Raw genomic sequence first — 24,013 nt, 5'->3', positions numbered from 1 at the left:
CACACTACTAAACCATGGAAGTTCCCCTAATCCCTTTAGATACTGGCCTCTGAAGTGGAACAGCCTCATTTAAAATCCAGCAACAATTTTGTAACTCAGGCAAAGAGCCAATCCAAGCGGCCCATACATACCTTTGTTTTAATATGTGCAGCATTTGATTTACCTTTATTGAAAAGTAACTACCGAAGCTGCCAATTGATTTGTTCTCCCATGACCGATCAGCAAAGATCCTGCTTCCCAGGGTTCACTAAATGGCCGCTTTTCCGTTTCAATCAATCCTTCAGTCAGTGTAACTCAGCAACTACAATGTATTCTTATATTACTACGGTGACATGATCTATTGTCACCGGTTGCAGCTCAAACTGCTGGGAATATCGGGAGCAAATGATCACAAACAGGAAAGTGTTACAAAGCTCTTGCACTGCTGCGGAGGTGTACTAAACCTGCTATAGAAATCAAGAGATGCCGAGTATATTAAAAAAAAAATAGCATCGAGAGAGAAAAAGAAAAGAAGGTAGTAAGTATTATCCAATACTACAGAACTGATTAATTTAAGCACACACACATAGGATATTGCTTTGATCACTCCTTCAAGCAAAGGATGTATAACTATGAATATATTGCAAGGTTCACTCGCTGTGCTGAAATACAAAACAAAAGCCGCCAGTATTTGTTAGACACGGAAAAGTTACAGTTAAATAACACGTATATCTCTCCGCCTTGTTTTTTTTTTTTTTTTTTTTTAAAAGGGTGTCGTCAATCAGCTCCATTTAACCTATTAAACGGGTCACTCTCCCATCAGTCCCTTTCATCGAAGGAGGGGCGAATACTTTAAGCCCTTTTATGCCACTGGGGCCCCAGCAGTTCCACTGCGATGCAAATAAGAACTGAATACATTATGAATGTGTAATACATACCTGTAAATAATAAATGGTGTTGCGTATACAACCAGCTGCTTACAGGGAATGTACGTAAACTTGCAAATCTAAAAATAACCAAATATATAAACTGAGAACGAACGCTCTTCCAGAGAGGCGCCTGTGGGAAGGAGAACGCATTCCTACCACGCAGCTTTGGGTAACAACAGAATAGGTAGTAGAGCAGGGGTGGGCAAACTCCAATCCTCAAGGGCCACCAACAGGTCAGGTTTTCAGGATATCCCTGCTTCAGCACAGGTGGCTCAATCAGTCCCTGCTTCAGCACAGGTGGCTCGGTCTTTGACAGCCACCTGTGCTGAAGCAGGGATATCCTGACCTGTTGGTGGCCCCTGAGGACTGGAGTTGGCCAGCCCTGTAGTAGAGCATATATGCGTGGCTTTCAAAATACTTTGTAGTCATTATCAGCATAAACTGCCTTTATTTTTCCCCCAACAAAATGTTTTCTACGATTGAAGGATAAAAGCAGATTACGGGGGTGGAAGAATTACAGTTTGCATGAATCCATCTTGTTTAAAAACAAGGAACAGATGCCACCGGGTGGCATTCTCACTGATTAAGAGCCTGCGTGTGAATGAAAATAAAATTTAAAAAAAAAGGACACCAGGTTTTCCAGCAAGCCCTTTACTCAAATGTCAGGTTCTCAACACACTGTATTAAATAGTTTAAATAATATATTAATTTAAAAAAAAAAAAAAAAACAATAGTAGTAAAAAGCATTTAAGAGAACTGATCCTGAGCAGGCAGGAAAGCAAGGATTATTTTTCTTCAAACAGGCTATAGAATAAAGGACTTTTTTTTAAATTATTGTTCCAAGATTGCAACAAAAAAAAAATCCTATTTTCCATTAACTGTTTGACATTTAATCCTTAATTTCACAAAAAAAAAAAAATGAAAATAGAGGGGGAGGGGGGAATATGTATTAAAAATTGTACCAGCCCTCGAGATCTTCATGGAAGGCAGAAAGTCGTTTGTATTCTGTGTTACTATTTCACACTCCCAAAATGTTATCTGGTTTGGGGTAGCCAAAAAGTACAAAGTCGGCTTCATATAATTTGTACAGTTTCTGTCTCCAATCTACAGGGATTTTTGAAAACCAGTCCTCCTCCCAACTACTTGCAGTCCTGTTTCTGTAGCTGGGAGGGAACTGGAAGAGCGAGTCTACATTTAAATGTTGCAGAAGGTGAGCTGTATCCTCATCAAGACTCTCCAATTTGCCTATAAAATCATACTCAATCTGACACGGGTGACACAGGCGGTACACCTGTCTCCAATGCTCGTTGAATGGTTTCTGCTCTTCTGTCCGTGCATCCAGGAGGTACTGGATAAACTGTGGGAAAGACGGCTTGGTGCCAGAGGAGAAGGCTTCACCTACAGAGGTTGGAACGTTGGTCCGGTTGGAGTAGAGAGTCAAGATAGGCACGGCAAAGCTGCGATAGAAGTTTTCATTTTCCAGCTCAAACTTGCTACGGAAGGCAGATATAAGACGGACAAAGGGATCGCGAACAAAGAGAAACTTGGTGTACTTCTTCAACTTGATCTTCATCATGTGCCGGGAGAACTTTCCATAACGGCGCCAAAATTTGTTGAAAGTCAGATGACTGCTAGAATTGTGAACATCCTCACGGGGGATCTGTAGAGGGTCCTGGTATGGGGCTCCCTTTCTGTCCAGTAGGCTCTCACTCAACACAATCATCACCCGCTTCCAATTGGTGCAGGCAACTTTTGGCACGTAACAGTAAATAATCCCATGGCGATCATCCACTATTAAGTGATCCAGCTCCCGGTTAGGGATATCATCAAAAGAACGTTCCTTGGATGGAAAACTGAAGCTAGAATTGGCACAGAACTTGCGCAAATTCATTTTTCTTTCCTGCTGTAGCATTTCCTGATCTAGAATCCCCTCTTCCAGTTTACCTTTGGTGGACCAGTCGTAGCCCCTCACGGTTTCCTCCAGGCTGCTTGAACCTCGTAGCGGTAACTTCACAACTTTTGTGCTCTGGAACCCACTCTTTGTTGCACCTAAATTAAAAAAGCCATCTAAAAACTCATCTACGTCTGAAACAAAATTGTTCCCTGTAGTTGGGACAGAAGTTGGATGCTCTCCAATGGAGTGAGGAGGAAGAGACTTGGAGAATGAAGTGTGAAGGTTAAAATTAGCTGTCCCGACATTGTCCCAATATACAATGATGAAAAGGATCATGAAGACAGAGCCCAGCACCACCAGCAAGCAGAAGAGTCGTGATTTAGTCATTCTGTTCCTTAGTCTTTATTTTCTCCTCTGCTCACTTCAACCTCACACACTGGCTCCTGTGCTCCATTTTGATGCTGCTACAAGAAGCCTAAAATAATACAAATAAAAATGATTATTACTGCATCTCTGCTTTTCTGTGTATCCCCCACTTTGATGTCATTTACGCATGTGAAAGGATAGCTAGTGGACTTCAGTTTTGTCCCTTTCTGCCAGCCTCTATAAACCTGATAACTAGATGTGGGCTTTGAGAGCAAGAGCATGAAGAGACCAAAATGGGCAAGCTCACAGAACAGCAGTAGTGTCGCTACACTTAATTATCCTGTTCACTCCAATGAGTTATCACAGTTTACAGGTAGATACTTTGTTAATAAGCTCCAGTCTAATTACACAGCACTGCATGACCACTTTCTCACGTACCTTTTAATCGCCTGGCGACGTCCTGCATTCTGCCACCTCCCAATCATATCGCTTGAAATAAAGAATCACTGCACAAAGGATAGCGCCAACAGGGCAAGGTCTGCTTTCTTTATTCACGTTCCTTAAGTGCAGAGAAAGGCGCAGATGTTTCAGGGGGGTTACCCCTCTCATCAGCTAAGTCCCTTTCCCCAAAACCTTGCGTGCACCGCTCTGCACTGTAAGAATGTGAAAACAGAAAAATCGGGCATCCCTGTTGGCGATATCCTGCGTGCGGTGATTCTTTGTTTCACGGGACAAAAAGGTAGGAGCAACAAAGGAGGATGTATTTTTATTCATTTATATATGCGATGAGGGATAAATGAAACAAAGTATTCCCAGATTGTGTCTTTTGGCATCATATAAGATTTCTGCACTTGGGACTTCCTGAGCAGCATTTGAGGGAGGTTTGTCTGTAATCTCCTTTTATTTTAATAAATCCAATTGCTTAAATTCATGATTCCAGGAAAATAGAGTCTCTGAAACGGAGATATATCTTTTGGTGAAGAATTTATTCATAAGCCGACTGATCAGCAGGCAGCTTGGGGTGGATTTTGGGCTCTGTCTTAGGGAGGAACAGTAAGATTCACAACACATGCCAAGTGAATTCAGAAAAAAATAAAATAAAGAGCGATGTGTTTGTGAACCCGTGGCTGTCTTTTCTACGAGCAGTGGGCAAACAGCGCAGAATCTCTATCAGACAGTCTCCAGACCAGTGTTTTTCAACCAGGGTTCCTAGGAACCCTTGGGTTCCCCAGGCATCTCTAAAGGGTTCCCTGCAATTTTTAGGTAATTTTAAAATCGTACCAAATACAGAAGAATTTACAATGCATCTGATCTCCGACGCGCTATTAGAGAGGGTTGGGGTTCCTTACAATGCATCTGATCTCTGACGCATTATTAGAGAGGGTTGGGGTTCCTTACAATGCATCTGATCTCTGACGCACTATTAGAGAGGGTTGGGGTTCCTTACAATGCATCTGATCTGACACACTATTAGAGAGGGTTGGGGTTCCTTACAATGCATCTGATCTCTGACGCATTATTAGAGAGGGTTGGGGTTCCTTACAATGCATCTGATCTCTGACGCACTATTAGAGAGGGTTGGGGTTCCTTACAATGCATCTGATCTGACACACTATTAGAGAGGGTTGGGGTTCCTTACAATGCATCTGATCTCTGATACGCTATTAGAGAGGGTTGAGGATCCTCACAATGCATCTGTCAGATGCGCTGTTAGAGGGGTTGGGGGTTCCTCAGAATTTCACACAGGGTTTCTTAACCCACAAAAAGTTGGAAAGCACTGCTGCAGGCAGGAGAAAAGGAGCTGGTAAAAAAATAGAAATCAAACCTAAAAATGTAATAATGCTACAGTTATTCCCAAACTGAAGTTATATGGGCAAAGGTATTAATTGGGAGCCCAGAAGATGCCAGTTTTTAATCCGAGTAAATAGTGTTATGTTTTTCGTTTCTGTGTTCTATGTTCACAGGAACACAAAAAAAATTCATTTGAGATGTTTCCTGCTTGGAATAAGCTAAAGGTATGGACAATCTATAAGACTCTTTGTCCTACAAAAGACACAGCTAACGGTTTGTTATAAACCTGTGGAAGCCTACATCAGTATGTGTCCAAGCAAAATGATGGGAATCCTGATTGACTTGCCATATTCCGCAGTGGTGACTGAAATTCATCATGTTCACTCAAAGTCAAACTAGCCGAAATGAAGAATAGCTACACGTTTGTGGAGGCAGCAGGAGAAAAATAAAGATTGAATGTGTCCATGTATCAGATAACATTGGGTTAATATATCCGGCCAGACATTGTTTTATTAACTGGACCATCATCGATACCTTCAGAAAAACGAAATAAAAGTTTAAAAAGCTGCGTCAACATTAACTTAACCCCTCCAGTGCTGTAGCGCCTGTAAAGCACCTCCTTGCACTACGCTGCTGGCCTTTTTGGGACGGATGGGGCAAAAGGATGTTAAGCCATAGGTCCCCAATTCCATTTGCGGTGAAGCTGCTTTCCTGTGCTGGAGAAGATTTTATTCCCATTCATTTAGCCAGAGCTAAACTCTTCTCAAGCACAGGGAAGGCTGCATACTGAAGCGAGCCAGATTGTAGAGGGTTTAGGAGAAACGATCCTCATTGTAACCCTGTTATGCTTTCAGAATACTACACTCTAGTTCACTGTCACATCATCAGTGTATTCTTATTTATATAGAGCAAACTAGTACACAGCATGTCACAGAGATAATATTCAAGGTATAACTCAGGGGCGAATAATACAAATCAGTGTATAATATATAAAAAGTAAGTATTGGGGGGCAGGCATCCCAGTTCTATAGAGCTTACAATCTAATTGCTGGTAGAAGACATACAGAGACTGTATAAGAAAATGCATTATGTAGTTGTTTCCATGTAAGAACTTCATTACTTACTGCAATTATTAAATGTTATTTAGTTACGTATTAAGTCATATATGACATCAGTGGGCAACAGGCGGCCCTCTGTGTCTTCACCTGCAGTCCTCAGCTGCTGGCCACCCCAGGAGCTGTCTCTCTCCCTCTCTCCTCTCCCTCCTCCCCCCCCTCTCCTCTTACCCTCCCCCACCCCCCCAGTACAGAAGGTGTAGAGATGTTGCCTGTGCAAACTGTAGCTTCTCCCCACTCACTCAGCTGCTTAATGACAGTGCGCTGATAAATACTGTACTGCCCGCTCCTCTCCCACGCTGATAAATACAGTACTGCCCGCTCCTCTCCTGTGCTAATACAGTACTGCCCGCTCCTCTCCTGTGCTGATACATACAGTACTGCCCACTCCTCCTGCGCTAATACAGTACTGCCCCGCTCCTCCTGCGCTGATAAATACTATACTGCCCGCTCCCCTCCTGCGCTGATAAATACAGTACTGCCCGCTCCCCTCCTGCGCTGATAAATACAGTACTGCCCGCTCCTCTCCTGCGCTGATACATACTATACTGCCTGCTCCTCTCCTGTGCTGATAAATACTATACTGCCCGCTCCTCTCCTGTGCTGATAAATACTATACTGCCCGCTCCCCTCCTGCGCTGATAAATACAGTACTGCCCGCTCCTCTCCTGCGCTGATAAATACAGTACTGCCCGCTCCTCTCCTGCGCTGATACATACAGTACTGCCCGCTCCTCTCCTGCGCTGATACAGTACTGCCCGCTCCTCTCCTGTGCTGATAAATACAGTACTGCCCGCTCCTCTCCTGCGCTGATACAGTACTGCCCGCTCCTCTCCTGTGCTGATACATACAGTACTGCCCGCTCCTCTCCTGCGCTGATACATACAGTACTGCCCGCTCCTCTCCTGTGCTGATAAATACAGTACTGCCCGCTCCTCTCCTGCGCTGATAAATACAGTACTGCCCGCTCCTCTCCTGTGCTGATACATACAGTACTGCCCGCTCCTCTCCTGCGCTGATAAATACAGTACTGCTCGCTCCTCTCCTGTGCTGATAAATACAGTACTGCCCGCTCCTCTCCTGCGCTGATAAATACAGTACTGCCCGCTCCTCTCCTGCGCTGATATATACAGTACTGTCCCGCTCCTCTCCTGCGCTGATAAATACAGTACTGCCCGCTCCTCTCCTGCGCTGATAAATACAGTACTGCCCGCTCCTCTCCTGCGCTGATAAATACAGTACTGCCCGCTCCTCTCCTGTGCCGATAAATACAGTACTGCCCGCTCCTCTCCTGCGCTGATACATAAAGTACTGCCGCTCCTCTCCTGTGCCGATAAATACAGTACTGCCCGCCCCTCTCCTGCGCTGATAAATACAGTACTGCCCCGCTCCTGCGCTGATAAATACAGTACTGCCCGCTCCTCTCCTGTGCTGATAAATACAGTACTGCCCGCTCCTCTCCTGTGCTGATAAATACAGTACTGCCCGCTCCTCTCCTGTGCTGATAAATACAGTACTGCCCGCCCCTCTCCTGCGCTGATACATACAGTACTGCCCGCTCCTCTCCTGTGTTGATACATACAGTACTGCCCGCTCCTCTCCTGTGCTGATACATACAGTACTGCCCGCCCTCTCCTGTGCTGATAAATACAGTACTGCCCGCTCCTCTCCTGTGCTGATACATACAGTACTGCCCGCCCCTCTCCTGCGCTGATAAATACAGTACTGCCCGCTCCTCTCCTGTGCTGATAAATACAGTACTGCTCGCTCCTCTCCTGTGCTGATAAATACAGTACTGCCCGCTCCTCTCCAGCGCTGATAAATACAGTACTGCCCGCTCCTCTCCTGCGCTGATAAATACAGTACTGCCCGCTCCTCTCCTGCGCTGATAAATACAGTACTGCCCGCTCCTCTCCTGCGCTGATACATACAGTACTGCCGCTCCTCTCCTGCGCTGATAAATACAGTACTGCCCGCCCTCTCCTGGCTAATACAGTACTGCCCGCTCCTCTCCTGCGCTGATAAATACAGTACTGCCCGCTCCTCTCCTGCGCTGATAAATACAGTACTGCCCGCTCCTCTCCAGCGCTGATAAATACAGTACTGCCCGCTCCTCTCCTGCGCTGATAAATACAGTACTGCCCGCTCCCCTCCTGTGCTGATAAATACAGTACTGCCCGCTCCTCTCCAGCGCTGATAAATACAGTACTGCCCGCTCCTCTCCTGCGCTGATAAATACTGTACTGCCCGCTCCTCTCCTGCGCTGATAAATACAGTACTGCCCGCTCCTCTCCTGCGCTGATAAATACAGTACTGCCCGCTCCTCTCCTGCGCTGATAAATACAGTACTGCCCGCTCCTCTCCAGCGCTGATAAATACAGTACTGCCCCGCTCCTCTCCTGCACTGATAAATACTGTACTGCCCGCTCCTCTCCTGCGCTGATAAATACAGTACTGCCGCTCCTCTCCTGCGCTGATAAATACAGTACTGCCCGCTCCTCTCCTGTGCTGATAAATACAGTACTGCCCGCTCCTCTCCTGTGCTGATAAATACAGTACTGCCCGCTCCTCTCCTGCGCTGATAAATACAGTACTGCCCCGCTCCTCTCCTGCACTGATAAATACTGTACTGCCCGATCCTCTCCTGTGCTGATACATACAGTACTGCCCGCTCCTCTCCTGCGCTGATAAATACAGTACTGCCCGCTCCCCTCCTGTGCTGATAAATACAGCACTGCCCGCTCCTCTCCTGCGCTGATAAATACAGTACTGCCCGCTCCTCTCCTGCGCTGATAAATACAGCACTGCCCGCTCCTCTCCTGCGCTGATAAATACAGTACTGCCCGCTCCTCTCCTGCGCTGATAAATACAGTACTGCCCGCTCCTCTCCTGCGCTGATAAATACAGTACTGCCCGCTCCTCTCCTGCGCTGATACATACAGTACTGCCCGCTCCTCTCCTGCGCTGATACATACAGTACTGCCCGCTCCTCTCCTGTGCTGATAAATACAGTACTGCCCGCTCCTCTCCAGCGCTGATAAATACAGTACTGCCCGCTCCTCTCCTGCGCTGATACATACAGTACTGCCGCTCCTCTCCTGCGCTGATAAATACAGTACTGCCCGCCCTCTCCTGGCTGATACATACAGTACTGCCCGCTCCTCTCCTGCGCTGATAAATACAGTACTGCCCGCTCCTCTCCTGCGCTGATAAATACAGTACTGCCCGCTCCTCTCCTGCACTGATAAATACAGTACTGCCCGCTCCTCTCCTGCGCTGATAAATACAGTACTGCCCGCTCCTCTCCTGCGCTGATAAATACAGTACTGCCCGCTCCTCTCCTGCGCTGATAAATACAGTACTGCCCGCTCCTCTCCTGTGCTGATAAATACAGTACTGCCCGCTCCTCTCCAGCGCTGATAAATACAGTACTGCCCGCTCCTCTCCTGCGCTGATAAATACAGTACTGCCCGATCCTCTCCTGTGCTGATAAATACAGTACTGCCCGCTCCTCTCCTGCGCTGATAAATACAGTACTGCCCGCTCCCCTCCTGTGCTGATACATACAGTACTGCCCGCTCCTCTCCAGCGCTGATAAATACAGTACTGCCCGCTCCTCTCCTGCGCTGATAAATACTGTACTGCCCGCTCCTCTCCTGCGCTGATAAATACAGTACTGCCCGCTCCTCTCCAGCGCTGATAAATACAGTACTGCCCGCTCCTCTCCTGCGCTGATAAATACAGTACTGCCCGCCCTCTCCTGGCTGATAAATACAGTACTGCCCGCTCCTCTCCTGCGCTGATAAATACAGTACTGCCCGCTCCTCTCCTGCGCTGATAAATACAGTACTGCCGCTCCTCTCCTGCGCTGATAAATACAGTACTGCCCGCCCTCTCCTGGCTGATAAATACAGTACTGCCCGCTCCTCTCCTGCGCTGATAAATACAGTACTGCCCGCTCCTCTCCTGCGCTGATAAATACAGTACTGCCCCGCTCCTCTCCTGCGCTGATAAATACAGTACTGCCCGCTCCTCTCCTGCGCCGATACATACAGTACTGCCCGCTCCTCTCCTGTACTGATAAATACAGTACTGCCCGCTCCTCTCCTGCGCTGATACATACAGTACTGCCCGCTCCTCTCCTGCGCTGATAAATAGTTCTGCCCGCTCCTCTCCTGTGCTGATAAATACAGTACTGCCCGCTCCTCTCCAGCGCTGATAAATACTGTACTGCCCGCTCCTCTCCTGCGCTGATAAATACAGTACTGCCCGCTCCTCTCCTGCGCTGATAAATACAGTACTGCCCGCTCCTCTCCTGCGCTGATAAATACAGTACTGCCCGATCCTCTCCTGTGCTGATAAATACAGTACTGCCCGCTCCTCTCCTGCGCTGATAAATACAGTACTGCCCGCTCCCCTCCTGTGCTGATAAATACAGTACTGCCCGCTCCTCTCCAGCGCTGATAAATACAGTACTGCCCGCTCCTCTCCTGCGCTGATAAATACTGTACTGCCCGCTCCTCTCCTGCGCTGATAAATACAGTACTGCCCGCTCCTCTCCAGCGCTGATAAATACAGTACTGCCCCGCTCCTCTCCTGCACTGATAAATACTGTACTGCCCGCTCCTCTCCTGCGCTGATAAATACAGTACTGCCCGCTCCTCTCCTGCGCTGATAAATACAGCACTGCCCGCTCCTCTCCTGTGCTGATAAATACAGTACTGCCCGCTCCTCTCCTGCGCTGATAAATACAGTACTGCCCGCTCCTCTCCTGTGCTGATAAATACAGTACTGCCCGCTCCTCTCCTGCGCTGATAAATACAGTACTGCCCGCTCCTCTCCTGCGCTGATACATACAGTACTGCCCGCTCCTCTCCTGCGCTGATAAATACAGTACTGCCCGCTCCTCTCCTGTGCTGATAAATACAGTACTGGCCGCTCCTCTCCTGCGCTGATAAATACAGTACTGCTCACTCCTCTCCTGTGCTGATAAATACAGTACTGCCCGCTCCTCTCCTGCGCTGATAAATACAGTACTGCCCGCTCCTCTCCTGTGCTGATAAATACAGTACTGCCCCGCTCCTGCGCTGATAAATACAGTACTGCCCGCTCCTCTCCTGGATGATAAATACTGTACTATGTATGTATGTCTTTATTTCCTTAGCGCCATTAATGTACATAACCCTTTACAGCAGTAATACATGTGACAATCATATAAATAATACAAATAACACGAGAAGAAGTGCTTCAGACAAAAGTAACATTTAGGAAAAGGAGTCCCTGCTCTGAAGAGCTTACAATCTAATTGGTAGGAGGAACATACAGATACAGTAGGAGGGCGTTCTGGTAAGTGCATCTGGAAGGGGTTAAGGTTTATATAGGAGGTGTAAATTATCAGCCACAGAGCTACTCATATGCTTATTTAAGCAAGTGTGTCTTAAGGTGGGTCTTAAAGGTGAATAGAGAGGGTGCTAGCCGGGTACTGAGGGGAAGGGCATTCCAGCGGTGTGGGGCAGTCAGTGAGAAAGGTTTAAGGCGGGAGAGGGCTTTAGATACAAAAGGGGTAGTGAGAAGACATCCTTGAGCGGAACGCAAGAGTCGGGATGATGTAAAGCGAGAAATTAGGGCTGAGATGTAAGGAGGAGCAGAAGAGTGTAAAGCTTTAAAAGTGAGGAGGAGAATTGAGTGTGTGATACAGGATTTGATAGGAAGCCAGAAGAGGGATTTCAGCAGGGGAGACGCTGAGACAGATTTAGGAAAGAGTAGAGTGATACTGGCAGCAGCGTTTAGGATAGATTGGACGGGAGACAGGTGAGAGGCAGGAAGGCCTGACAGCAGGAGGTTACAGTAATCGAGAGAGGAGAGATTGAGAGTCTGTGTCAGAGTTTTAGCAGTCGAGCAACAGAGGAAAGGGCGTATCTTTGTAATATTGCGGAGGAAAAAAACAACTGGTTTTAGTTACCTTTTGAATATGAGAGGAGAATGTGAGAGAGGAGTTGAGTGTGACCCCCTAGGCCTCTGCTACTAGGTGAATGATAGTACTTCCAACAGTAATGTGGAAGGAGATAGTAGGGCCAGGTTTGGGAGGAAGTATGAGGAGCTCTGTTTTTGCCATGTTAAGTTTAAGTCGGTGGAGGGCCATCCAGGATGATATAGCAGGAAGACATTCAGAACCTTTAGTCTGTACAGCAGGTGTAAGGTCAGGGGTTGAAAATTACATTTGTGTGTCATCAGCATAGAGGTGATATTTGAACCCAATAGATGTGATTAGGTCACCTAGGGAGAGTGTGTAAAGAGAAAAGAGAAGAGGTCCCAAGACAGAGCTCTGGGGTACCCCCACAGAGAGATCGATAGAGGAGGAGGTGGTGTTGGCAAAAGAGACATGGAAAGTACGGTGGTAGAGGTAAGAGGAGATCCAGTATAGATCTTTGTTACGAATACCAAAAGTATGGAGAATGTGAAGGAAAAGAGGGTGGTCCATAGTATCAAATGCTGCAGAGAGGTCGAGTAATATGAGCAGAGTGTAATGACCTCTGTCTTTGGCAGCATAGAGGTCATTAGTTATTTTAGTGAGGGCTGTTTCAGTGGAGTAAGCAGTGTGGAAGCCAGATTGTAGTGGGTTTAGGAGAGAATAGGTTTTGAGAAAATGGAGTAAGCGAGAGAATACAAGACAAGGAGTTTAGAAGCAAAAGGCAGAAGGGTGACAGGACGATAGTTAAAAAGACAGGTAGGGTCAAGCTCCTGCCCGCTCCTCTCCTGCGCTGATAAGTACAGTACTGCCCGGTCCTCTCCTGCGCTGATAAATACAGTACTGCCCGCTGCTCTTCCGTCTCCGGCCCCCTGCAGTCATGTGACAGCGCTTTGTCGGGAGGAGCCACGTCACTAAGGGGTTAAACAGGTTTGCAACTAACTTGTAATGTTATCAACTTATTTTGTGCCCAGTACATACCTGAAAACGAGAGGTAACTCAAAATATTTTTGCCTGGTAGCATTTCTTTAATAAATAAACACATAGAGTAAAATACTTCAATAATAATAAAATACTTGGTTATTTAGTTAACCCTTTGGCCAAAGGCGTCATAAGCCTGCATACCAACGTCAAGGTATAACCAAGATAATGCAGGTCCTACACTACACTGTGAACCCACCCCCTGTCTCTTGTTATATACAATTGCCACGCTCAATAGCGCTCTGGTTGACATAAATATATATTCACTTTGTGGTGGGTGTGGGAGTTTGAGCTTGCTGGGAATCTGTGTTAACCTATGTCTCTTTTGGAGGCTATGGCACCTCCTCCCAGAGCTCACTCCTCCCCCTTCACCCTTTAAGTTGGAAGGTCATTTCACTTGCTGCAGGAACAAGACCCATTATGGTTCCCCTCTCACAGAGGTAAGGGGAAGGGTTCACAGTGTAGTGTAGGACATGCATTATCTTGGTTATACCTTGACGTTGGTATGCAGGCTTATGACGCCTTTGGCCAAAGGGTTAACTAAATAACCAAGTATTTTATTATTATTGAAATATTTTACTCTATGTGTTTTGTCAATTGGATGCAGCGTTGGGCACCCCCTGTCTCTTGTTTTAATAAATAAACAAAATGTTAAAAAAAAATTAAAATAAAGATTCATCAGTACGTAGAGAGATGGAAAGATGGAGAGACACAGAGACACACCTATATATACATATAACATACATCCATATACACACAGTGCATATTAAAAATAAGTTACGTTTGCCATGTTGCCTAAATCGGATATATGGTAGGAAGGCATTTGCGTATTCAGAAAAAGGGAGCCTGTTACAACGAGAGACATTTTAGTTACATAGTGTTGCTGGGGTGGGGTCCACGCAGTCGCAATACATTGTTATGGTGAAAAAATACCCTTTGAGAGCCTTCTCCGAGACTTTGCGATCACGTAATCGCGGCGTCGTTAATGACGAATTTTGCCCAAGGAAAGTGCCCAGCCCTCTCCTCCTTCACCGGCAAGGTTATGATGTGTAACAGAGCACAGCCAAATGACGAACAAACTTAATAGAAGATGTAAAAATCCAGGGCAAACTGCAAATAAACAGATCAGTTTATTGCAGGCTTCAGTAACAATAGGACTACACGAACGCACCTACGCGTTTCACGCCGGAGCTCTTTATCAAGGTGCATGCCGATGGGGTCTCTGGCAGGGGGCAGATTCTGCTCATGGCTAGAGGAAACACTTGATTGACAAGATCCCTCCCATTTAGTCCCTTATGCCAGGGGTGCTCAAGCTCCCCTCCCCCTCCCAACAGGTCAGGTTTTCAGGCTATCCCATCTTCAGCACATGTGGCTCCATTGGTCCATGCTTCAGAGCAGATGGCTCAATCATAGGCTCAGTCAAAGACTGAACCTCTGATTGAGCCACCTGTGCTGAAGCGGGGATATACTGAAAACTTGACCTGTTGGGGGGGCTTGAGGACTGGAGTTGAGCCCCCCTGAACTAGAGTGCTGAGACCTGGTACTCAGGCACCAGACATTTTGACTGTCAAAGGGTTAATTTCCAAAGACACCAAACTTTTGCCTTAAGCACAATTATATGTATTAGAGTATGTTAATTACATTATTAAGTTGTTTGCTAAATGTTTTTTGGGGGGTGGGGGGAGAGAGAGACATTGTATTAATGAGCAGCAGATGTAATGGTTTTATTTTGAACGTTGCCTTCATTTTTTAAGTACGTGTTACAACAAGAGTTAGAAATAAGTCTGAGAGGGGAATTGAAAGTGAGCCAATGGAGGAAGCAGCAGAGCCTTTCTTGTTCAGAGATGCCTCATATTCCGCTAAACGCATTGCAGTCCCTGCTGCTACTCCAGGGGTTGAACGCGCGGCCTCCGGATCTAGCCATCCAGTTCTGCGCTTGTTCACCTTGTTACTTCCATCCCAATAGCTTTCCTGTAAATCCCAACGGTTCTTTGCAGATTGGGACTGATTTACGGACGGTGCGTGGAATGTGGGGTTCTGAGATGGGGTTCTTAAACGCTCTACATCGGAGTATAATTCTTTAGTTATAAGAAAGGGAATTGCAACAAAAAAACCATAAAGTAGCTTTCTTGAATAGTTTCTACTTCATTTATATAAAAGTATCTTTACCAAAGGGCTTTGCAACAATACTTCAGGGCATGCGTGCAGCCACCACTGGTGTGGGATCCTGGCATCATTTTGCAAGGCACTATTCACAGTGGTGAGAGGAGACAGAAAAATATTATTAGTGGGACTTCATTACAATTGGGGGATTTTTGTTTCCCAACACGGAACGGCTGTGAGTTCAAATCCAACCTTCTTCAAATACGGACTTGTCTTTTCCAGGACGACTTACTAGCTGCTCTTATCCCCTCCGGGCTAATTGAATTACGACAATCCACCGCAGTACATTTCTGTATTCATTATAAACTGTTATTATTTCTGAGTTATTGTTGCAACTTTCTTTGTAGACAACATAAATATTCAAGAACTTTGCTCAACTGTATGTAATGAAACTGTGGGGATTTTGTAACTGTAATCCAAGCTTCCTCTTCCCCTAACTGGGTCTCCTGTCCTTTCTTTGTAGCAACTTCCTGTCTTTATTCATTAACCTTTTCTTCTACTGGGACCACGCGTCACAAGGGTTAAATTTATATTCTATAAACTCAATTTACACGTAATCACAACTTTTTTTTAAAGGTATAGGCCTTCTTTATCCTTGTGCCCAGCAGCACTAGTTCTGTTAATGATTGTCATTGCTTGTTCTATTTTTGGCACTCAAAGGGTTAATATGAGAGCACACGTATAATTGAATAAAAAATAAACTATGAATCAGCAAGAAATGACACGCGGAGTCTCAGCACTAAAAAGGACCTGGTTTCATAGGCCTGGAGCGCCACAGACTCCGGGAACAATCTCGCTGAAGCAGTAGGAGCCTGCTTCAAATTATTAGTGTTAGCTGCTTGTGAGCTTTATCTCCCAGGCACCACCATAAGATTGTAAGCTCTGCGGGGCAGTGACTCATTGTGCCTGCAAAATTCTGTCAGCGCTATATGAGGAAAGAAATATTATTATACTGCAATACACAGTACAAGAAGAAAAAAAACCTGTGAGGTTTTGAAAGCTCTGCACACTATACATTCACCTATGGAGATCCAAAATGCTGATCCCCTAAAAGTTATCACTGCACTGACCCCGCTATTTAGATCCCAAAGGCACTTGCATATTCTTCCTGCCTCCCCATGTTGTCATATTAAATAGACTGTGAGCTCTTTGGGACAGGAATCCTTCCGTTTATTTGTAATAACGGACTTAGTAATAATATATGCACCTGGATTGAAAACTGGTTAAAGGACAGACAACAGAGGGTTGTCATAAATGGAACTTTTTCAGGTTGGGCTAAAGTCGTGAGTGGAGTACCTCAGGGATCGGTACTGGGACCCCTGCTTTTTAACTTGTTTATTAGTGACCTTGAGGTTGGGATCGAGAGCAAAGTCTCCATCTTTGCTGATGATACTAAATTGTGTAAGGTGGTAGAATCAGAGCAGGATGTAAATTCTCTTCAGAAGGACTTGGAGAGACTGGAAACGTGGGCAGGTAAATGGCAGATGAGGTTTAATACAGATAAATGTAAGGTTATGCATTTAGGATGCAAGAAGAAACAAGCGACTTGCCAATTCAATGGGGATAAATTGGGGGAATCCTTGATGGAGAAGGATTTAGGAGTGCTTGTAGACAGCAGGCTTAGCAATAGTGCCCAAAGTCATGCAGTAGCTGCAAAGGCAAACAAGATCTTATCCTGCATTAAACGGGCAATGGATGGAAGGGAAGTAAACATAATTATGCCCCTTTACAAAGCATTAGTAAGACCACACCTTGAATATGGAGTACAATTTTGGGCACCACTCCTTAGAAAAGACATTATGGAACTAGAGAGAGTGCAGAGAAGAGCCACCAAATTAATAAAGGGGATGGACATTCTAACTCATGAGGAGAGGCTAGCTAAATTAGATTTACGTTAGAAAAGAGGCGTCTAAGAGGGGATATGATAACTATATACAAATATATTCAGGGACAATACAAGGAGCTTTCAAAATAACTATTGATCCCACAGGCAGTACAAAGGACTCGGGCAATCCCTTAAGGTTGGAGGAAAGGCGATTTCACCAGCAACAAAGGAAAGGGTTCTTTACAGTAAGGGCAGTTAAAATGTGGAATTCATTGCCTATGGAGACTATGATGGCAGATACAATAGATTTGTTCAAAAAAAGTTCGACATCTTTTTAGAAAGGAAAAGTATGCAGGGATATAACAAATAAGTATACATTGGAAGGATGTTGATCCAGGGATTAATCCGATTGCCAATTCTTGGAGTCAGGAAGGAATTTATTTTTCCCCTTATGAGATATCATTGGATGATATGTCACTGGGGTTTTTTGTTTGCCTTCCTCTGGATCAATCAGTACAGATATAGGATAAAGTATCTGTTGTCTAAATTTATCATAGGTTGAACTTGATGGACGTATGTCTTTTTTTAACCTCATCTACTATGTAACGGTTGTGCTGTGTATTTCTAACCGACTGCATATAATTACACACACAGCTGTGCACGTGGTTGGTTCTACTGTACATAACACAATTGGAACTGAACGGAAAAACCTTAATGCTAAAAAAAAAATGTTTTAACCACTGAACAGGTCACAACTTGTTATAGAAATTAAGTTAAACGGAGGGCAACTTCCACTTTTCTGCTCAATATTTAGCATTTGAGATGACTACACAATCCCCTCTGTATCCTCCAGCACATCCCATTTCTGTGACCTGCCCCAGTTATTACAACGTGTCCGAGTAACATCTCGCCCCATCCACAGCTTTTAAACCTCGTGCCACGTGAGGTCATAACACTGATCCTCTGTACGGTTTATAGCAGGGGTAGCAAACTCCAGCCCTCAAGTGCTACCAACAGGTCAGGTGTTCAGGATATCCCTGCTTCAGCACAGATGGCTCAAGACTGAGCCACCTGTGCTGAAGCAGGGATATCCTGAAACCCTAACCTGTTGGTCGCTCGAGGGGCCGGAGTTGTCCACTCCTGGTTTATAGAGTGCAGAAAATCATTAACCCTTTGCAATGTTAGTTCTAAAAAACACACACACTATCTCTCTGCCACATCATCTGATGCACAGCAAAGTTGAAGGGTGTGATAACTGTGGTGTCAGGTCACCCAGCAGTGAGATCAATGGGTTAAATGAAAGTAAGGCTTTCCTAAAAGTTGCAGGGTTTTCCGGCTCCCAGAAGGATCCTTTTGTATTATTCTTTCATTTTAATTAAAAACACAACATTTTTAACCACCCCTTTCCCCAGTTTTGTGGAATTCCCATTTCTTTTAAGCCCCTTTATTGTCCTCAACCATTTGAGTGCTGGTTGCGATATATTCATTTCTTTTCATAGTACGCGCCATCTCTCACTTCGAAACAACAAAAGCGAACGCAGCGAGCGATTCCGATCAGATTAACCCTTTCAGTGGACCACACAGAAGAGAAAAACTCTTTCAGGGCCACATAGGGAAGAACATGAAGTTGTGACACCTTTCGTGTTAACCCCGTCAGTGCTGGGTGGCCTATAGCTTCTCATCCTATAAACCCATGATCACGTAGAAACCTTAAGATGCTTTAGGGCGCCGCGTCCTTACCTTTGGTTATTAATATTGCTGGAACCTGCAAGGCTACAGAAATATAACTTGAAAAGCAGTTTTTGGAATATATTAAATTAACTCCAGCACTAGACAGGCAGATTTGCAGGAGATAGTCCCCCTCACACTACAGAGCCGCAGTGATACACAGCACTGTGCATGTCACTGCTGTGCAGCCTGATACACTGCACTGTGCATGTCACTGCTGTGCAGCCTGATACACGGCACTGTGCATGTCACTGCTGTGCAGAGCCTGATACACTGCACTGTGCATGTCACTGCTGTGCAGCCTGATACACGGCACTGTGCATGTCACTGCTGTGCAGCCTGATACACTGCACTGTGCATGTCACTACTGTGCAGCCTGATACACTGCACTGTGCATGTCACTACTGTGCAGCCTGATACACTGCACTGTGCATGTCACTACTGTGCAGAGCCTGATACACTGCACTGTGCATGTCACTACTGTGCAGAGCCTGATACACGGCACTGTGCATGTCACTGCTGTGCAGCCTGATACACGGCACTGTGCATGTCACTACTGTGCAGAGCCTGATACACGGCACTGTGCATGTCACTGTTGTGCAGCCTGATACACTGCACTGTGCATGTCACCGCTGTGCAGCCTGATACACTGCACTGTGCATGTCACTGCTGTGCAGCCTGATACACGGCACTGTGCATGTCACTGCTGTGCAGCCTGATACACGGCACTGTGCATGTCACTGCTGTGCAGCCTGATACACGGCACTGTGCATGTCACCGCTGTGCAGAGCCTGATACACTGCACTGTGCATGTCACTGCTGTGCAGCCTGATACACGGCACTGTGCATGTCACTGCTGTGCAGCCTGATACACGGCACTGTGCATGTCACTGCTGTGCAGCCTGATACACGGCACTGTGCATGTCACTGCTGTGCAGCCTGATACACGGCACTGTGCATGTCACTACTGTGCAGAGCCTAATACACGGCACAGTGCATGTCACCGCTGTGCAGCGCCTGATACATTGTATGGCAAAGCTATGCTCTCCAGGCCCCTACCGCGCGCAGAGAGGGCTCAGTCGCGATGCAGCCCCTCGCTCTTATCGCGATTATGCACATTACCTGTCTGGCAAGCCCTCCTATCGCGACAGAGGTTCCATGCTGGGCGGCGGCTGTGGCTCACCCCTCGTCAGACATGAAGCCCCCGGGAGACACAGCGAGCTCTCCTGACACTGAGCGCCCGGACTCAACAGTCCCATCCCTGTGCTGAGCAGGGACCGGGGAGGAGGTGCTAAGCACGTGACTACGCGCTGAAGTCAGCGGCGGCCATCTTTGATTTGGGCAGTAAGGGCAGGTCCTGGGAGAAGCATGATTTTTTTTTTAGTTGGGAATATTGCATATCTGGAGAAAGAGAGGAAAGAAAAAAAAATTATATATATATATATATATATATATATATATATATATATATATATATATATATATATATATATATATATATATATATATATATATATATATATATATATATATATATATATATATATATATATATATATATATATATATATATATATATATATATATAGCACCATTAATGTACATAGCACTTCACAGCAGTAATACATGTGACAATCATATAAATAACACAATGGGAAGAAGTGCTTCAGACATAAAAGAAACATTAGGAAAAGGAGTCCCTGCCCCGAAGAGCTTACAATCTAATTGGTAAATAGGAAGAACGTACAGAGACAGTAGGAGGGAGTTCTGGTAAGTGCGTCTGCAAAGGATCAAATTCAGTGTATGAGGTGTAAATTATCAGCCACGGAGCTAATCATATGCGTCGATAAGGAGGTGTGTTTTAAGATGGGTTTTATGTGTGTGTAGGTATATATATATATATATATATATATATATAGTACCTTACCATCCAGCAGGGCAGCAGAACAGCAAAGAAAAGACAGCAATCAAAGGTAAGTATCCAAAAAGGTGTATTATAAACAGACACAAAACGGCGACGTTTCGATCCCACAGAGGGATCTTCTTCTTGGGGTTGTGCAATGAAGCTTCTTCCCTTAGTGACTATATTCCAAATATACACGTGCACCAATCACCAACAATCAATTAAAAAATCAATTGAAACCACATGATGTCCCTCCTGATCTCTCCGAACTGCAGCCGTCGGCCATTTTGGATCAGCTGTAACTAGTGTAAATGCTCAGGAACGCGCGCCAGCTGCTGGTTGCAACTGCTGAATGAGCACAGCATCCTGGGTCGTTATGGCAATCCGTTGTGCGCATGCGTACAGCGCAATACTGTAATGTCACGGCCAGCAACTTCGATCTATCTGAACTTCAGCCGTCGGCCATTTTGAATTGGTCGTATCTGAGGTAAACACTCGGGAACGCGGGTCAGCTGCTTGTTATAGCAGCTGAGCGAGCATAGCGTCCCAGGTCGTCATGGCAATCCGTAATGCCTATGCGAACAGTGCAATACTGTGACATGGCCAGCAACTTCTGTGGAGAGACTACAGAGAACAACAGATGCGGACCATACATAACACCAGGGAAGTGAAAAACGGTGAATCCACAGTGCGGGTACATAAATATAGGTACAAAGGAGGATAAGCTCATGAAAAAAACGAGCAAAATAGTGGACCAAAAGGCACAATAAAACACACTGTAACACATTAATACAAAAACACTCATCGGCAAGCAGGAACCAGGAATGTGAATTCAAGATGAGTCTGATAAAGGTTATGTCAAAAAATGACGTCAATGAAAAATGTAAAGGGCACAGTCATGGATCCAATTACAAAAAACATCCCCAATTGAGGTCCTCATTTAGGCCTCTGGGCGACATAGTCCCAAGTTTGAATATTATTTTTGCTTCTAGTTGCAGCAAAAGTTTATTCCTGTCCCTTGCCAGAGGGGGTTCATGTGCCTGAATGATAGGCATGCACCTCTCCTAACTATAAAACTATCAGGGACAAAGGTAATGTCTGGGTAACACATGAATAACACTATAATTGTGATCACTGTGTGAAAGCAGGGAGAGGTGAGGCAGTATTTAGCCTCACATCACCTGGACCGGTCGGTCAAGAAAAAAACTCTATGGTGGAACAACATATCCCTCACCTGAACAACAGCACAATATTGGGCTAGTGCCTAAATGCACATGATGTGTTAATGCAGGGGTGCGCAAAGTTTTGGAGCTGTGCCCCCTCTGTGTGCCAGCCCCAGCGCTTGCGCCCCCCTTCTCCTGTGACCTGGTGTGAAAGGATGACACGGGTCACGTGACATCACGGGACCCCGCCGCGTCATTTGACGTGCGTTACCATGATGATGCGTCACGTCACATGACCCGCAGCATCATTTGACGCAGCGTTGTCATGGCGACGTGACCAGAAACCAGCTGAATCCCGGTAAGTTGAGGTTGCAGATGCCTCACGCGGTCCCCCGGCATTTAATTTAAATGCCTCGGGGAAGAGCGCGGGGCCTCTGCAACCGCCGCATCCCCCAGTTTGGGCACCCCTGTGTTAATGCATAGACACACATGAAAATAGAACCAATTGTATAGAGGCAGTAATGTAATAGCCCCACGGATGCAAAATCAGATGGAAAGTTCTCATAATCTCACTAAAAAGTAGGTGAGCAAAGCAAAGTCCCACATATGCAAGTTTGCATATAAACGGCTGACAGATACTTAGCTGCAGTTGGAATCTAATGGGACCAAATTCAGCTGCTGGAAGAGACATGCGCCAACCGCGGATCCGGTAAATATGGCAGAAGTGGAGAGGTTCCGGGAGAGGACTCAGACAGCCCCGACGCACGTTTCGCTGTAAATCTTCCTCGTGGGGCTTAAAGGGAGGACGGCAGTGAGATATACATATATACCGCCTCCTCCGTGACATCAGACCAGTAAAAAGTTAGCATTGCAGAAATGAAACAGTCGGCTTGATAATCAATATGAGTGGTAGTTCACATATATATATATATATATATATATATATATGTAACCCTGATTCCCCCACCCAATCTCACATAGGGTCTCAGAGGGGAAATGCTACTCTGGTTACATGGCGCTGTGTGGTGCATACCTGCTGGTAACAGGGGGCCCTGGGTCTCCCGCATGGTGGTAAAGATGAATAACAAGACAGGCTTCTGGGATCTTGCCCAAATTCTACTCACAGGTGCAGCGCCTCCATCTTGTGCAGCCCCCCAGATGTATGGGGTGAAGTCTCTGCAAAATAACTCTCGTCCCCCTCCTCCTAATAGACTTCAATCTCAGACCAGGAAGGTATAGGTAAAAGCACAGGATTCTTTATTGGTTCTTCCTTGATTCAGCAGTCTCAGATCACAGCAATTAGTTGTTAGGGTATCCACCCTGAGGATGTCCCTGGATCCTACTCCCAGCTAAGGGCACAGAGAGTGGTCCTAGCTCTTCCCCTATACCCTTGTGGGATAGGAGGTACTGGTTTCCCTCACCGCTCCCCGGAGGGAGGACCTCAAGCCTGCCAGAGCCCTAACAGCTTAGTTGGGTAAACCTTGCACCTCTCACCGTAGAGACAGACTCACTAAATCAGGAAGTACAGTGCATTAAGTACAGCTCCAGTAAGCACCACCGTGTCTCTATTTGGACACAAGGCCAGATGACACTACCTTCACTGAATCACTGCACTGCATGTGTGGGGGAAAACCCATGATTGCTCCTGGCAAACCTGCCCTTACCAGGTATAACTGCCAGAAGGAGGGCAGACCTATAGCCAAAAACTACCCAGGGCTACATATATAAAAAATATAATAACATTTGTTCTGTCTCTAAACACAGACATTATGGGAGGATTCATTCCTGCTTCCCATGGTGTGCCGGGTAGCCCATCAGCTGTGAACTACCACTCATATTGATTATCAAGCAGGTACTTCAGTACTGCGCTGCTCGCTTTTAATTGGTCTGACATCACGGAGGAAGTGGTATATATATATCTAGCTGCCGTCCTCCCTTTAAATCCCCTGAGGAAGCGTTTCATGTTACTAGGTTTGGACAGATCCAATGTGGTAATTCTCCCTCCAAATAGAGGTAAATGAGAATTTTAACCAGGTAGTGTTAGGACCTGTTAACGGTCATGCCTTGATGTGGCTTGCAGGCTTATAACGCTTTGACCAAAAGGTTTAACTAAATGACCCTTTTTTAAGAGAATATATACGTAACTCACTGTGTATTTTTGTCATATTAGATGTAGCATTGGGTTTTTCTGTCTTTTGTTGTATACAT

The 24,013-nt window shown here is 45.7% G+C and overlaps 1 protein-coding gene across 3 annotated transcripts; it reads right to left on the bottom strand.

Annotated features, from left to right (window-relative positions):
- Positions 1–1,512: 1,512 nt before the first annotated feature.
- CHST12 (carbohydrate sulfotransferase 12) lies at positions 1,513–20,043 on the bottom strand. 3 transcript variants are annotated; one of them, XM_075565609.1, is made up of 3 exons: positions 19,862–20,043; positions 15,193–15,271; positions 1,513–3,277 (listed from the first exon to the last, which is right to left on the bottom strand). In XM_075565609.1, exon 3 carries the CDS (start codon positions 3,187–3,189, stop codon positions 1,927–1,929), a length of 1,263 nt encoding a protein of 420 aa, XP_075421724.1. In that variant the 5' UTR covers positions 3,190–3,277; positions 15,193–15,271; positions 19,862–20,043; the 3' UTR covers positions 1,513–1,926. The 3 variants fall into 3 exon arrangements, with proteins under 3 accessions (XP_075421724.1, XP_075421723.1, XP_075421725.1); XM_075565608.1 differs by lacking the exon at positions 15,193–15,271 and having other exon boundaries at positions 19,862–20,042; XM_075565610.1 differs by lacking the exons at positions 15,193–15,271; positions 19,862–20,043 and adding an exon at positions 3,607–3,889.
- Between the last annotated feature and the right edge of the window lie 3,970 nt (positions 20,044–24,013).

This window comes from Ascaphus truei, chromosome 11, assembly GCF_040206685.1.
Source record: "Ascaphus truei isolate aAscTru1 chromosome 11, aAscTru1.hap1, whole genome shotgun sequence".
Lineage (NCBI taxonomy): Eukaryota > Metazoa > Chordata > Amphibia > Anura > Ascaphidae > Ascaphus > Ascaphus truei.
This window is presented reverse-complemented; position numbering and strand designations above follow the sequence as displayed.

Bases quoted from the DNA above. Each gene is read 5' to 3' on its own strand.
- CHST12 (XM_075565609.1), bottom strand. From the start codon at position 3,189: ATGACTAAATCACGACTCTTCTGCTTGCTGGTGGTGCTGGGCTCTGTC.